Source organism: Buceros rhinoceros, unplaced genomic scaffold (genome assembly GCF_000710305.1).
Source record: "Buceros rhinoceros silvestris isolate BGI_N320 unplaced genomic scaffold, ASM71030v1 scaffold20369, whole genome shotgun sequence".
Classification (NCBI taxonomy): Eukaryota; Metazoa; Chordata; class Aves; order Bucerotiformes; family Bucerotidae; genus Buceros; species Buceros rhinoceros.
The window spans coordinates 355-13,311 of NW_010432348.1; the positions used below are offsets into that span (position 1 = coordinate 355).

Consider the following 12,957-nt stretch of genomic DNA (forward strand, 5'->3'; position numbering starts at 1 on the left):
CTGCCCTCCCGTCCCAGCTCCCTCTCGGCCTGGGTTTGGTGCTCGGGGTTTCTTCGGCCTTCAACTGTCTCCCAAGCAAGTGCTGCCCCACGAGAATTTGGATGTGCCTCTTCAGCTGGAGACCAGCTCGTGGCAAAGCCCTGTGCGCTCTGCGATCCCTCTCACCTGTTTTGTTCATGGCGCCTTCTTTGCACGCCTTTGAACATGTCCTGTTATTACCGTTTACTGCCTGGGTTTGGTGCTCGGGGTTTCTTCGGCCTTCAACTGTCTCCCAAGCAAGTGCTGCCCCACGAGAATTTGGATGTGCCTCTTCAGCTGGAGACCAGCTCGTGGCAAAGCCCTGTGCGCTCTGCGATCCCTCTCACCTGTTTTGTTCATGGCGCCTTCTTTGCACGCCTTTGAACATGTCCTGTTATTACCGTTTACTGCATGTGTTAAATTTCCCTTTTCTCAATTGTCGTGGTGCGCAGTTTCATTAGTGCTTGTAATTCTAATTGTTTCTGTCTCTTTTGCATGTACTGTTCATGAGAATAAATTCTATGATCTCTTCATAGAAATAAATTTATCTTGTGTGCTATCATAGGTGTCTTTGAGGTGTTCAAATACGGTACTTTGAAATAAAGCATGATTCTTAGAACTGTGTAGAGATATAAAATATTTCTTTTTCAGATTGCAATTCCTGGTAATGTTAGATTAAGATGCATTTCCTGGAATAAGGACCAGGGTTTCATAGCCTGTGGTGGAGAGGATGGATTACTGAAAGTTTTAAAATTAGAAACACAGACAGGTAAATAAGACTTTTTTTTTTTTTTAAGAATGAAATACACTATGCTGCAGAATTCTGAAAGCGTAACTCCTCCTGCAAGTGACTTAACAATACTGCATATGTATTAAAATGCTTTAAAACCTTTTTCTGAATGTAACAAAATGTGATAGCCATGGGTTTGGGTTTGTTTCTATTTGTTTTGTGGTTTTTTTTTTTCCCTGAAAAACTGGCAGACCATATGAATTTGGATGACAGACGTAAATAGCAAACGCATCAAACTGAGGGGTGGAAAATTCATCCTGCAGTTACAATTTACGTACTTTTAGGTGAATAAATTTATCTATGTAAATAGTGATCAGAGCTGCATTGTTGATAGAGACACAGTAAGATGTATGCTTTATTAGGTTTGTTTTTTAGCTATTTTTGTTATTTTTAGATGAAGCAAAAATAAAGGGACTTGCAGCTCCTAGCAATCTTTCTGTGAATCAGACTCTGGAGGGTCACAGTGGTAAGTGTATTTGGACATTAAATGTACTTTTGATTACAACAAAAAATACAACATTCTGTGAAGTTGATAATTTTGCTATAACCTTTTAAGCATGAAATAAAGTTTATCAGTATTCAACTCTGGCATGTAACAGCTTGGCTATTTATTTTTACCAAGTTATCTGATGAAAGACTTACAGTCAGTCTTTCATGATGTGTGAGTGAGTGACTGGGTAGAGTATCAAACTGGTCCAGCCTTCCCTCAGGCATCCTGGCTGATAGTGATGCAGAATGCATCTGACACAAACCAAGCTCTGCTCTGCCTGGTACAATTAAAGGCTGCTTATGGATTTGGCAAGGTGTCAGGTCTGTGAACTTTGACATTACAGGCCAGCTTGTGTTTTGTATTACCTCAGGCTTTGCTTTTTCCAAATTATTTGGTTTCCATTCATTATCCTGAGAAGGAAATACTGATTTCTATTTAAGTGAATGATGCCATTGCATGTGTTGTATTAGAGAGGCACTTTTTCTTTTAAAACCTTTCTTATTATTCAGTGCTGCTGGTATAGTACTTGCAACCTCTGACTTTGGCTTAGAAGTGCTACTTAGTTCCATGGGACTGGAATATATTTTTAGGTATTTACATAAAAGATCGTGACACATGTGTTCCCATTTGTTTACATATTGCTTTGGTAGGTGACAGGTAAAGAATGCTTTATAGCAGAAGAGAGATGCTAAACTGATGGGCAGTTGATGCCGGAATTGCCAAATTAAACGATGCTCTACTGTGGCTTTGGGGGAAAAAAAGAACAATTTTCTCTTATACTGTATAGATAAAGTTTTAAACCCTGCACAATAGGCTAAAATCAGAAATGAGACTAAAAGCCTTATTAAGCATTTTTCCTAGAAACACTTGGATAAATTAGTTTGTCTGTGGTTTTTTTCATAATGCCTATGAGATTTGCTTATATGTTATGGTAGCTTTACCTTTTCATCTCAAGAAATTAAAGTGAGTCCAGTAAACCTGATCTCTGTCTTCAGCATACCTTGGTTTTTCCATTTATTGACAAATTACAGAATGTGTAAATACTTAGACTGCAATATAGTCTACAGTCGAAGCTGAGAGAGGTTAGAAACCAGAGTAGGGAAGGCTAGTGTGTGGAAGTGAAAATTGAATGCATGGAAATCAGACAGTAAGGAATTCAACTCCCATGTGAGAAATGTTAAATGGTCCTCATTCATGGACACTGGGATATGAAGAGAATGCTAAAATCCTTACGTTATTTGAAGAAATATTCTTTTTATGAGGATTCGCAGTCACAACTTGCCAACAGCCAGGTTATTTTAGGGGCTTGATTAAATATGATTGAAAAAAATCATTGCGAGAAATTGTTTTAGTGGATATTTTGAATGGATGTCTTTTCTGAAATTCTGATTACTATTACCTTCAAAAATCTTCAGCATTCAGGATATCTTTGATTGCATGTGTTAGGATAAAGTTTGACACCGAAATGCTGAAATATGGGAAGGATACAGAGGAAATGGATGACTGGTGGTGAGGGCATGAAAGAGTATGATGCCTGAAGTAGCCAAGTTCATATCCAGTGGTGAACTGATGAAATAAGATGCTGCTTAGTCTGAAGATGCTTCAAGTAAAGTCAAATATTTATGAGGAGGATCCCACATGAGACCTGTGGGGCTGAAGGAATTGTGTGTAGGGTGCTCTTCTTGGTAGTTGTGAGGGGGATTTTGTTTTCAAAGTGTAGCACTACTGAGGAAGAAAACATCTTATGACAGTAAAGTTGTCAGCTTCCCAGACTGGCATATTACAGGTGGTCAGAAACCACAAAACTATGGTTTGGGTTTTGCATATTGAAGCAGAATTTGGACAGTATGTTACTCAAACGCATGAATATAGAAGCAAAAGGAGCTGTTCAGAATTTTGAAAGAGGAAACAAGTGATACAGAAAGAATGTTTAAAACTAGATCCAAGTCAGCAATGCAAATTTCTGAAAGGCTCCAGGTTGATTACGTTGGACGTGGTGCTTTTTATAACTTACTTAAATGGTAAAATAAAAATTTTGTATCATTATTTAGGTTCTGTGCAAGTGGTGACATGGAACGAACAGTATCAAAAACTGACTACCAGTGATCAAAATGGACTCATCATTGTGTGGATGGTGTATAAAGGTATTCTACAGGATAAATTTGAGATGGGATAATATTCCATGTCCTGAGAAGTCTTTCTCGCCCGCCTTTGCCTGCCTTCCTCCCGCTCCTACCACTGTCTTCACCCGTCTTCCCTCTTTTCCTCCAGCAGTGTTTACAGTTCTTTTTCAGACTTTTTATTTTGCAGACTCGAAAGCTCAAAATAGATTTAAAACAATTTCCAAGTTTTTATCATCGTATGTGTCTGCATTTTTCATAGTGTAGTCACATATAAAAAGACATTTGTCCTGCTTGAGCTCCCTTAGGAGAAGATATCAGTCCTCAGCCATGTGCTCAGTAAGCTGCTGTAAATATCTTATTTTCTTATCCCTGTTACTTTATGTCTGTGGAGGAAAACAGTATATTGTAAAATAAAAAAAATAATAATAAAAAAAAAAGGCAGTGCTGCTTCATGTAGGTTCTTTTCAGGGTATCATTGTAATTTTTACACAGTTCTGCAAAGTGCATCAAGCACAGACATATTGGTAGAACTTCAGGAGCATTAGTGGCCCTGCTTAGAACATCAATTAAATACTTTCATAAAAACAATCTTTAGAAATGTTAATTAAGGCAGTGAACTTATATGACTAACCAGTGTATTGCTGTAATGGACTTTATTGATCTTTTCACACGTACTTGTGCTTCTTTGGTGCACTTAAATTCATCCGAAGGCCGGCAAATTAACCGCTTTCCAACATGCGGGACAGAAAAAGAAAATAACGGGATTTCTCTTGGGGGATTTTTTTTTAATGAAAAATAGAAACAAATAAAACCTCAGCTCAGCTGCTCATTTCAGGAATAATGAATATCACTTGATTAGTCTTTCTGCCTGATATGTGGTGGCTGCTGTCACGTAAATCACCTGTTAGTTTTGGAAAAGAACCAGTACATTACTGAGTATGTATCACCGTCAAGGAGGGTTGTTCCCTCTGTTTATGTTTCCTAGTGTATTCCTGTCAGTTCTTAAATTACGTAAGTACGGATCTCTTCCTGTAGGACCCTGCTCAGACTTCGGCTCTCCTTCCCCATTTGTCAGGTTCTTTTTTGGAAATAAGTAGCTCACATGTGAACACTGAGTTTCACAATAATTATGTCTATGTAGTCTGGGCGACACTATACTGCAGGCTTGCTAGAATTTTAGTGAAAGGGCAGAACAACTTGTTTTTTAATTCCTTTCCAAAAGTTACTGCTTCTGTAACTTTTTGCTGTGTATTACATTGCAGAGTCATTTGTAACCTGCTGTCCTGTGTTTACTTACAAGCAGACCATTCTTAGGTTCCTCCATTTCATTGAACACCTAATTTGATTGCTTGGTAACTTTTATTAACTTTTTTGTGTGTCTGTATTATCTTTGTGGTTTTGTTTTTGGGTTTTTTTTTTTAACTCTTCAGGAATTCATATTGCTAAGAAATGTCATTACCATCCTATTTGCATATCTTTTTAATTGAGAGTAATTTTACTCTTTGAATTTAGTGTTTAGCATGAACCTTGAGTGCACTAAAGGGTTATCAAATCAGAAGTGTAACTCACTTTTTCCTTCACTACTATACAGGTGCTTGGTATGAAGAGATGATTAACAATAGAAATAAATCTGTTGTTCGAAGTATGAGCTGGAATGCTGATGGACAAAAGATTTGTATTGTATATGAAGATGGAGCCGTGATTGTTGGATCAGTGGATGGTAAAATTTAAGCTCTACCAGTTGCTGTGGTATTCCATAGCTTTCGTTTTCAGCATTATGTACAAAGTGGCTCTGTTTCTCTAGATAAACACCATTAATAGTTACTTCCCAATTGTTGCTTTCACTTTCTTTAGCTATTTCAGTTTTTCCATGGGTAACTTGCATCCTATTTGTAATTTTGTGGTATGTTTATTAAGTACAATCAATGTTCTGTTACAGGCAATCGCATTTGGGGAAAGGACTTGAAAGGAACCCACCTGTGCCACGTGGCCTGGTCCTCCAACAGCAAAGTTTTACTCTTTGGAATGGCAAATGGAGAGATTCACATTTATGACAATCTGGGAAATTTTATTGTAAGTTCTTGGTAGAATAATAAAGATATTCATTTCAACAGGCATAAAAGCTTAATTTCTCTTAGTTTATTTATTTCATTTTCATTTGTATAGTTGGTGGACTTCAGTACCAAGAACTCGACAAGTTCTTGTGCACAAAGTTTTTATTCATTTCTTTGCAGCTGCAGGTTTTTAATATAAATACTTCTTTCTTGGTAGTTAAAAGAATTTCATATCAACTAATGCCTTTTTGCTTTGCAGTAGTTCCTGAAAATGCAAAAGTATGTATGTTGATACTAATGAAATTAAATTAAGCTCATGTTAGAAGTACTAGCGTGCTTTTAGAATAAAGCAGTAGTTTATTTTCCTATTGCTCTGTTATTCTTGATATAAGGAATGTTACATCTTCAGAGAAAACCTGGTAGTAAGTGGAAAAATGAAAGGAAGTAGCTATAATATTGCTGCATTCCTACAACTTCATTTTTTATCTATTGATTTGGAATATTGGAATATGACTTTACAAAAAGATAAACAAGTAAACCACTGACTTTGGAACAGCAATGTATTTGGAACCATTTTCTTGACTTTTAGATGCCTGTTAGGGTGGATTTTCGCCTTCTTCCTGTGCCTAAGAAAGTATCTGTTACTCTTCCCATTTTCTTTCTTTATCCCCCCACTGTATATTTCTTTCTTCTCACTCTGAGAGTCATGGTGTTTTTTAGCAGGTACTGTAAATTACTGAAATTCTTTAAATAAGTTGTTTTGGTTCCCCCTGCCCCCCACCTCTCTTAATCAACACTATGTATCGTTGTGTGCTCTGTCTTTCTCCCCCCTGCTACCTTCCACCACTTACCTGGTAACCCTCCTCAAAGTCATTCAGGGGCACTCTTTACCTTTCAGAAGCAGCCCTTATCTGTGTTACCAGATGTGCTGGGCTAATTATTACAAAAGTAAACTTAATTGGTGTTCTAATTTGGAGACTTATTTTTTCCACTTATTTTTATATTATTCAAGAGACTTCTATCAAGAAAAAGTTGATGGAAGGTTTCTTTTTAAAAAAAGAAATCTTGTGGCCAAGAACGGCTTGAAATGATTTTTATTTTTGTGAAGTTCCAGTAGGGTTCCTTGTGTGTGTGTGTGTGTGTGTGTGTGGTAGTTTTTTGTTTGTTTCTTTACTTTAAAAAAAATGAAAATACCAAGGTTAAAGTACTTCTTTGCAGTTGAAATATATGTTTTTATGTGTCTTATCTGAGTTTGAATAAGGAAGATTGTCAAACTCTTAAAATATTGAGAATGTGAGTATTTTTCTTGGGATAGGAAAAAAATGTTGTATAGACATCTGGTCTTTTGCAGGAGGTCAGTAGAGATATGAATTGTTCTTCTAAATAGCATGTTGTACATGACTTTAACCATTCTGCTGCAGGTGAAAATGAAACTGAGTTGTTTGGTGAATGTAACTGGAGCATTCAGTATTGCTGGAATACATTGGTATCATGGTACTGAAGGCTACATTGAACCAGATTGCCCTTGTCTTGCTGTCTGTTATGACAATGGAAGATGCCAGATAATGAGAGATGAGAATGACGATGGTAGGTACAAAATGTGCAGTGCTAATTACTGAGCTACTCTTGACCCAAAACATCTGCTTGTGTTTATATTCTTAATGTTTGTATCTTAAAAACTAGATCCTGTTTTGATTGACACTGGTATGAATGTAGTATGTATTCAGTGGAACCACTGTGGAAGTGTACTGGCGGTGGCAGGCTCCCTAAAAGCAACTTCTCAAGACAAAGATGTAAACATTGTGCAGTTCTATACTCCTTTTGGTGAGGTAAAAATATTTAATATACCTAATTTTTTTTTTTCCTGGTATGTTTTGTCTGTGTGATCATTACTGGTGGAGTTTGAATGCCAAAATGTAAGTGTTTAGTGTGTTTAATGCGCTCAAGGATATCCATCTGGATCTGGAAAGATGACACAGGACCAGGTACCAGGTACCTTTTAGAACAGCAAGTTAGTGGCCAGTGCAAAAATCTGAGTGGCATCTCTTAAAACACTAAATGATGGGATATGTGTACGTCTGTCTTTGAACATCTAACTCAGATACCCGAGTTCAGACTATAGTCAGTAAGCTATTTGGAATGCTTACTAGTGGTTAAGCTGCTAACTTAACTGTGTATCCAGTCTGGAAGGACTTGTCTTTCTCCACTAGCAGTGTAAGAGACCTAGGCATCTCTAGATGAGGAGTTCAAAATAAAGCTGTGAATGCTCCCCTCTGCTTTTATGGAATCAGTAAAACTGAGAAAACAGCATCTGGTATTCGTAAAAGCAATGGCTCAGAAACCTCAGAAAAGGAAATCTGGTTCTAATCTTCAATTGTTTGTTGGGCATATTGTTTTGTAGATGTTTTTTGTACTTCCTGTCTTTTTTTTATAAGATGCTAAATGTTCAACAGCTGAGAGACAACTTTCGTGTATGGTTTTGTTTATGGTGCTGCTCTTGCCTTGCAAGATAATTTCAGGTAATTTCACTGTCTGTGCTAGTAATATATCTGGAAATCCATAAGTTAGTGTTAGTTACCAGATCATGAGGAATTTTGTCCCTTGAACGGAGGAAGTACTAGTCAGCCCTGAAGGTAACTATGGTAAGGATAGAGCCGTGGGCTGTGCTGCGAAAGGGTTAAGATTCACTATCAGCTGTAGGTTTTTCCTTAGTTGTGGATATTAAGTGGAACCAAAGGTTTTGGCAATAACGTTACATCTCTGATTACTCATGTCCTTCAGATAACTGGAACAGATATCTCAGAGTGTGTGTCTAGTGTTTAGAGGTAAATTCTTCAGATTTTAGAATTGCTTTGTACTATTTCTCATATTCAAGTGCAGACTTAATTTTCTGCAAGATGGTATCTTCTATGAATAATATGTAATGATTATTTAGACTTGGTATTTGCATCTGATCAAAGGCATGAAATAGCTACTAAACTGTGATTGATTGATAACACTCTATTTTGGCACAAAGTTATGCTCTCAAAGGGAAAGTTAGATCTAAGCATAACTCTTAGTGTTCTGCTCAGTAATAAGTTGTATTTTTTAAAGCCCAAGATTTTCCAGAATATTTTATTGCAATCCTTTATTACATACATCTATATTATTCGCAAACAATAAGCTTCCCACAAATGAGTGTTCTGTGGGTCCAAGGTAATAGTTTTTGAAAACATTAATTTTTTAGTTCGACTTCATTCAACTTCAAATTCTATAGCAAAATAAAGATATAAGAAAAAGATGGAAAGTGTATTTCTTTGCAAACTCTGAAACTGTAAATGGACATCTAATTGCCTGCCTTTAGACTTTTATTTTGGAAGGAAATAGAGAAGAAGAAAATGTCCATTGCCTCACTGCAGATGGTGTACCTATGCAGCTAATTCACTGTATGCTTTTGATGTAGTTGACATGTTTTTATTTGTTTACGCTATAAGGTGTAGTTAAAGGTACATCAACTGACTAATGCACTTCTTGCAGGAATGAAACTTCTGAGGCATGTTAGATATCAGTACTATGGTGTTTATAATTTCAGTAACTACAAAAATAAAGGTGATTCAAATAACCAACCAAAGGAAAAAATGTCATTATCCATGCATTTTTGTAAGATTGAACTATCACTGAGTCCTGTTTTTATTTTCTCTCTGACAAGAAAGAATTGAGGCAAAAGAACACTTTGTGGTAACACACATTAAATATCTCCCTCTTTGTTTGCGGATGTATTGTAGTTTGAGAGTCATTATGGGGTACTGTAAGGAAGATCTATATTTGACTTTCATCAACTGTCACAACTGCTGTTTGTGTATTTTAGAGTGGTTTTCCTATGATAAATTCAAAATTTTTTTCTTCCATTGTTTTAAACAAGCATTTGCGTACACTGAAAGTTCCTGGCAAACAGATATCTGCCTTATCGTGGGAGGGAAGTGGACTGAAAATTGCACTAGCTGTCGATTCTTACATATATTTTGCAAACATTCGACCGGATTACAAGGTATGTAGTAATGTGGCACTTAACAAACAAGAAACTTATTAATACTGTTATTCCCTTTCTGAATGGGTTGAAAAAATAGCTTTCTCTAATATATAAATCAGTGCTTAACTTTTGATTACTGCTTGATTGATACTACTGACTTGAAGTTTTAGTGGGATGTGAGTGTCTGTCTTGGTGATCCATTGACTTGGCCATTGCTTTTATAATGAAGTTGTGATTTTGTTTTCATAGTAAGAAAACGTATGCTATGTTAATACTAACAGAATTGGACATGATTCTAAATTTGGTGGTAATTGAGGCTGTCATGTAGGTCAGGTTCCAGTGTTTTCAGTGCTGTTCGGTTAAATTGGGTGGGCTAGGTGATATGGTGGGAATTGTTTCGGCCTTACTTCTAGTGTCGTGTTTTGGTGGTGAATCAGTAGTTTGAACCAGGAGAGTTGTGTGGGAACCTGAACAGTAGAAATGAATGCAACCTGATACGTGTACTTCCTACTTATATTTCAATTCCCAATATACTTTTTACAAATGTGTATTCAGTTAACTCTGATGTTTTAATTTTATTGCATATGGGTATTGTTGTTTATTTGTGTTTTTTTATTTTTTTAAGGAGTTAGTATTACTTCAGTTAAATTTAGAGGTTAACAAAAAATAGCAATTACTGTCATAGAATCAGAGTCATAGAATGGTTTAGATTGGAAGGGACCTTAAAGATCATCTTGTTCCAACGCCCCTGCCATAGGCAGGGACACCTTCCACTAGACCACATTGCTCAAAGCCCCATCCAGCCTGGCCCTGAACACTTCCAGGGAGGGGGCATCCACAGCCCCTTTGGGTGACCTGTCCCAGTGCCTCACCACTCTCTTTTTTTTTTTTTTTTAGACCACATTGCTCAAAGCCCCATCCAGCCTGGCCATGAACACTTCCAGGGATGGGGAATCCACAGCTTCTGTGGGCAGCCTGTACCAGTGTCTCAAGTGCACTCACAGTGAAGAATTCCTCCTTAGTAACTAGACTAAATCTACCCTCTTTCAGTTTGAAACTGTTACCCCCTCATCCTGTCTCTACACTCCCTGATAAGGAGTCTCTCCCTATCTTTCCTGTAGGCCTCCTTTAAGTATTGGAAGGCTGCTGTAAGGTCTTCTCAGAGCCTTCTCTTCCCCAGGCTGAACAACCCCAGTGTGTCCTCATAGAGGAGGTGCTCCAGCCCCTGATCATATTGTATCCAGGATGCAGGATTGGGTGGTTTTTTGTTTTGTTTTTTCCCAGCACAGGATATGTTCTTTAATCATCAGTGTGTAAACACTGTAATTAAAGAGAGAGAGAGAGAGAGAGAGAAATCATCGGTCAGGGAGTTATAAACACGAATCTGCTAGGAAGCAAACTCAAGTAATTTGTTGTAAATCTGCTGGAAAAGAATTTGGAAATTTGAGCTGGAAATTAGTCTTGCAGGAAATGCTACCTAATGCTTATTTTGGGAAATGCGTAACAGGTGGAACACAGGCCTATATTGCTTTTTGTTAAAGTCATCAGTATCTGTGAGACCATGTGTGTTTCAAGATCTGGCACAGTTTGCAAATGAGTAATATTTTGAAACTTTAGTTTTCAAAACTGCATGTGTAAGCTCTCACTTTTTTTCCCTTTTGCATATTTAAAGTGGAAAAAGATGTGCTCTAATTTATTTCTGTGGCAAATAAACTCTTTAATGTATTGGTAGCATACTGAGTTTCAATGTTAAATATTTTGGTGAATAGTACATGTTGTCTTTCAGTAAATAATACACATTACTACTGCTGTGTTCTTTCTGATTATATCAGTAATTCCCTTTTAGGAACTAGATATTCTGAAAGGTTATAGTCATTTTCTGGTAGAGATTCAAAGCTGTCGTTAACTTAGGCTGCATTGGAATTGATGACCTGGAGACGAAGTGTTAGTATCACATTACCAATCTACTGAATAATCCGGTTTTCTGTATTTTTCAAGTATTACCATAATAAAGAAGGGAGCTTCTAAATTAATATGACAGTTAAGCTATAATTCATAGCTATTAGTTCTGAATTGATCTGATCTTGTTTAAACTATTCATAGTTTACGTGGTACCTTTTCAGAGTTGTAATGCTAGTTTAGAGTTTGTAGTTACATTTCTTCTGAGGTATATTACCGCGATCAAATCTACATTGGATTTCACTTTATATCCTCATCATCCAGCATTCTGGGGTCCTTTGCCACTTCTTGAAATCAGTTTTAGATTTGACAGACACAATTAACAGTTTACTTATGTGTTACCTCATAACTTTTTTCATATGAATTTTGAATATTCAGTACAGTCTAAGGTCCAGTTTGCATTTCTGGGATGCATCCTGAGGTAGTGCTCCTGGCTGTCAAAAACTACCTATATTCCAACCCTTTTTTTTTTCATCCTGCATCCAAAATGAGCTTGTTTTTTTTTTTTCTTTAAAATCCAAGTAGGTCCCATTCTGTTGGGTCATCTTCATTTACATGCCTATTGCCTCTCTGAAAGATAATAAGAAATGGTAATAATAAATGAATGAGGTACAAATTCCAGGGCTAAAACCATGATTACAGTCCAGTGTGTTGTATTTATCCATGTCCATCTAATTCCATTTTATTTATTTAACTTTTTTATTTTTACATCTCTGCCTTGTGTGAAAGCTGGATTTACTGATCTGCGATTCCCAGAATCATAACACTTGCTACACCTGCCCACGCCTGTTCCTCTGGCTGTGCTCCATAGCATTGTGTTTGAATTCCCGTAGAACTCTACTTGAGTGAAAACCTTTGGGTTCTGACAGTTTATTACCATTCAGTTTATAGATCTATTTTAAAAGTTCGTTTGCTGATGTTTTAGTTTATCGTCTCAGTTTCATTCCCTGTAGTGTGGGAACCCTTCAGGCCAATTCTGACAAGCTTTCTCCTTGCTCTCCAGTAAATACTGATGCAGAGAATTCTATTAGTTTTTCTACAATTGTGTGATCATGCTTCAGTGGTTTGCTTTATATCTCATTTATTTGTCAGCTTTACCTCCTTTCTGAGATATTTTCTGATTCTAATGTGTTAGAAAGGGTTTTCCTTATTAATTTCTTTAATTTCAATCAGTTGAATGCAATAAAAGACATAGTCATAGTTTTTAGTGTTTGACTATTCCATTTCTTTTCTTGCCTTTTTGCCCCTTCTCCAACTTGTTGCTTGAATAATTATATTCCTCTGGGGGAAAAGGAGGGGTTTCCTCATGTTACTAATATGGAAGAGGTGATGTGAATTGTTAAAGTGCTCTAATAGAATTGCTTATTTTTATCTGCTTCAGGAATTGCACTGTTTGAGGCATTTATTATGTTTCCCTTGGGAAATAAACTTTGGGTTTCCAATTCAATAGTCATAAATCAAACGTTTTCATGGCAAAACCCATCATCACAGTGGGTATTTCTGTGCACCTGCTG

The 12,957-nt window shown here is 36.8% G+C and overlaps 1 protein-coding gene across 1 annotated transcript in view; it reads left to right on the plus strand.

Annotated features, from left to right (window-relative positions):
* LOC104500151 (WD repeat-containing protein 35-like) overlaps positions 1-12,957 on the plus strand; it is a gene marked incomplete at its 3' end in the record, with an annotated part of 13,839 nt that overhangs the window by 347 nt on the left and 535 nt on the right. Inside the window, exons 2-9 of the mRNA XM_010143757.1 lie at positions 670-787; positions 1,203-1,274; positions 3,350-3,442; positions 5,013-5,141; positions 5,361-5,494; positions 6,897-7,062; positions 7,159-7,304; positions 9,377-9,502. Coding sequence (XP_010142059.1) covers positions 670-787; positions 1,203-1,274; positions 3,350-3,442; positions 5,013-5,141; positions 5,361-5,494; positions 6,897-7,062; positions 7,159-7,304; positions 9,377-9,502 — 984 coding nt within the window. The remainder of the gene's footprint in view (positions 1-669; positions 788-1,202; positions 1,275-3,349; positions 3,443-5,012; positions 5,142-5,360; positions 5,495-6,896; positions 7,063-7,158; positions 7,305-9,376; positions 9,503-12,957) is intronic.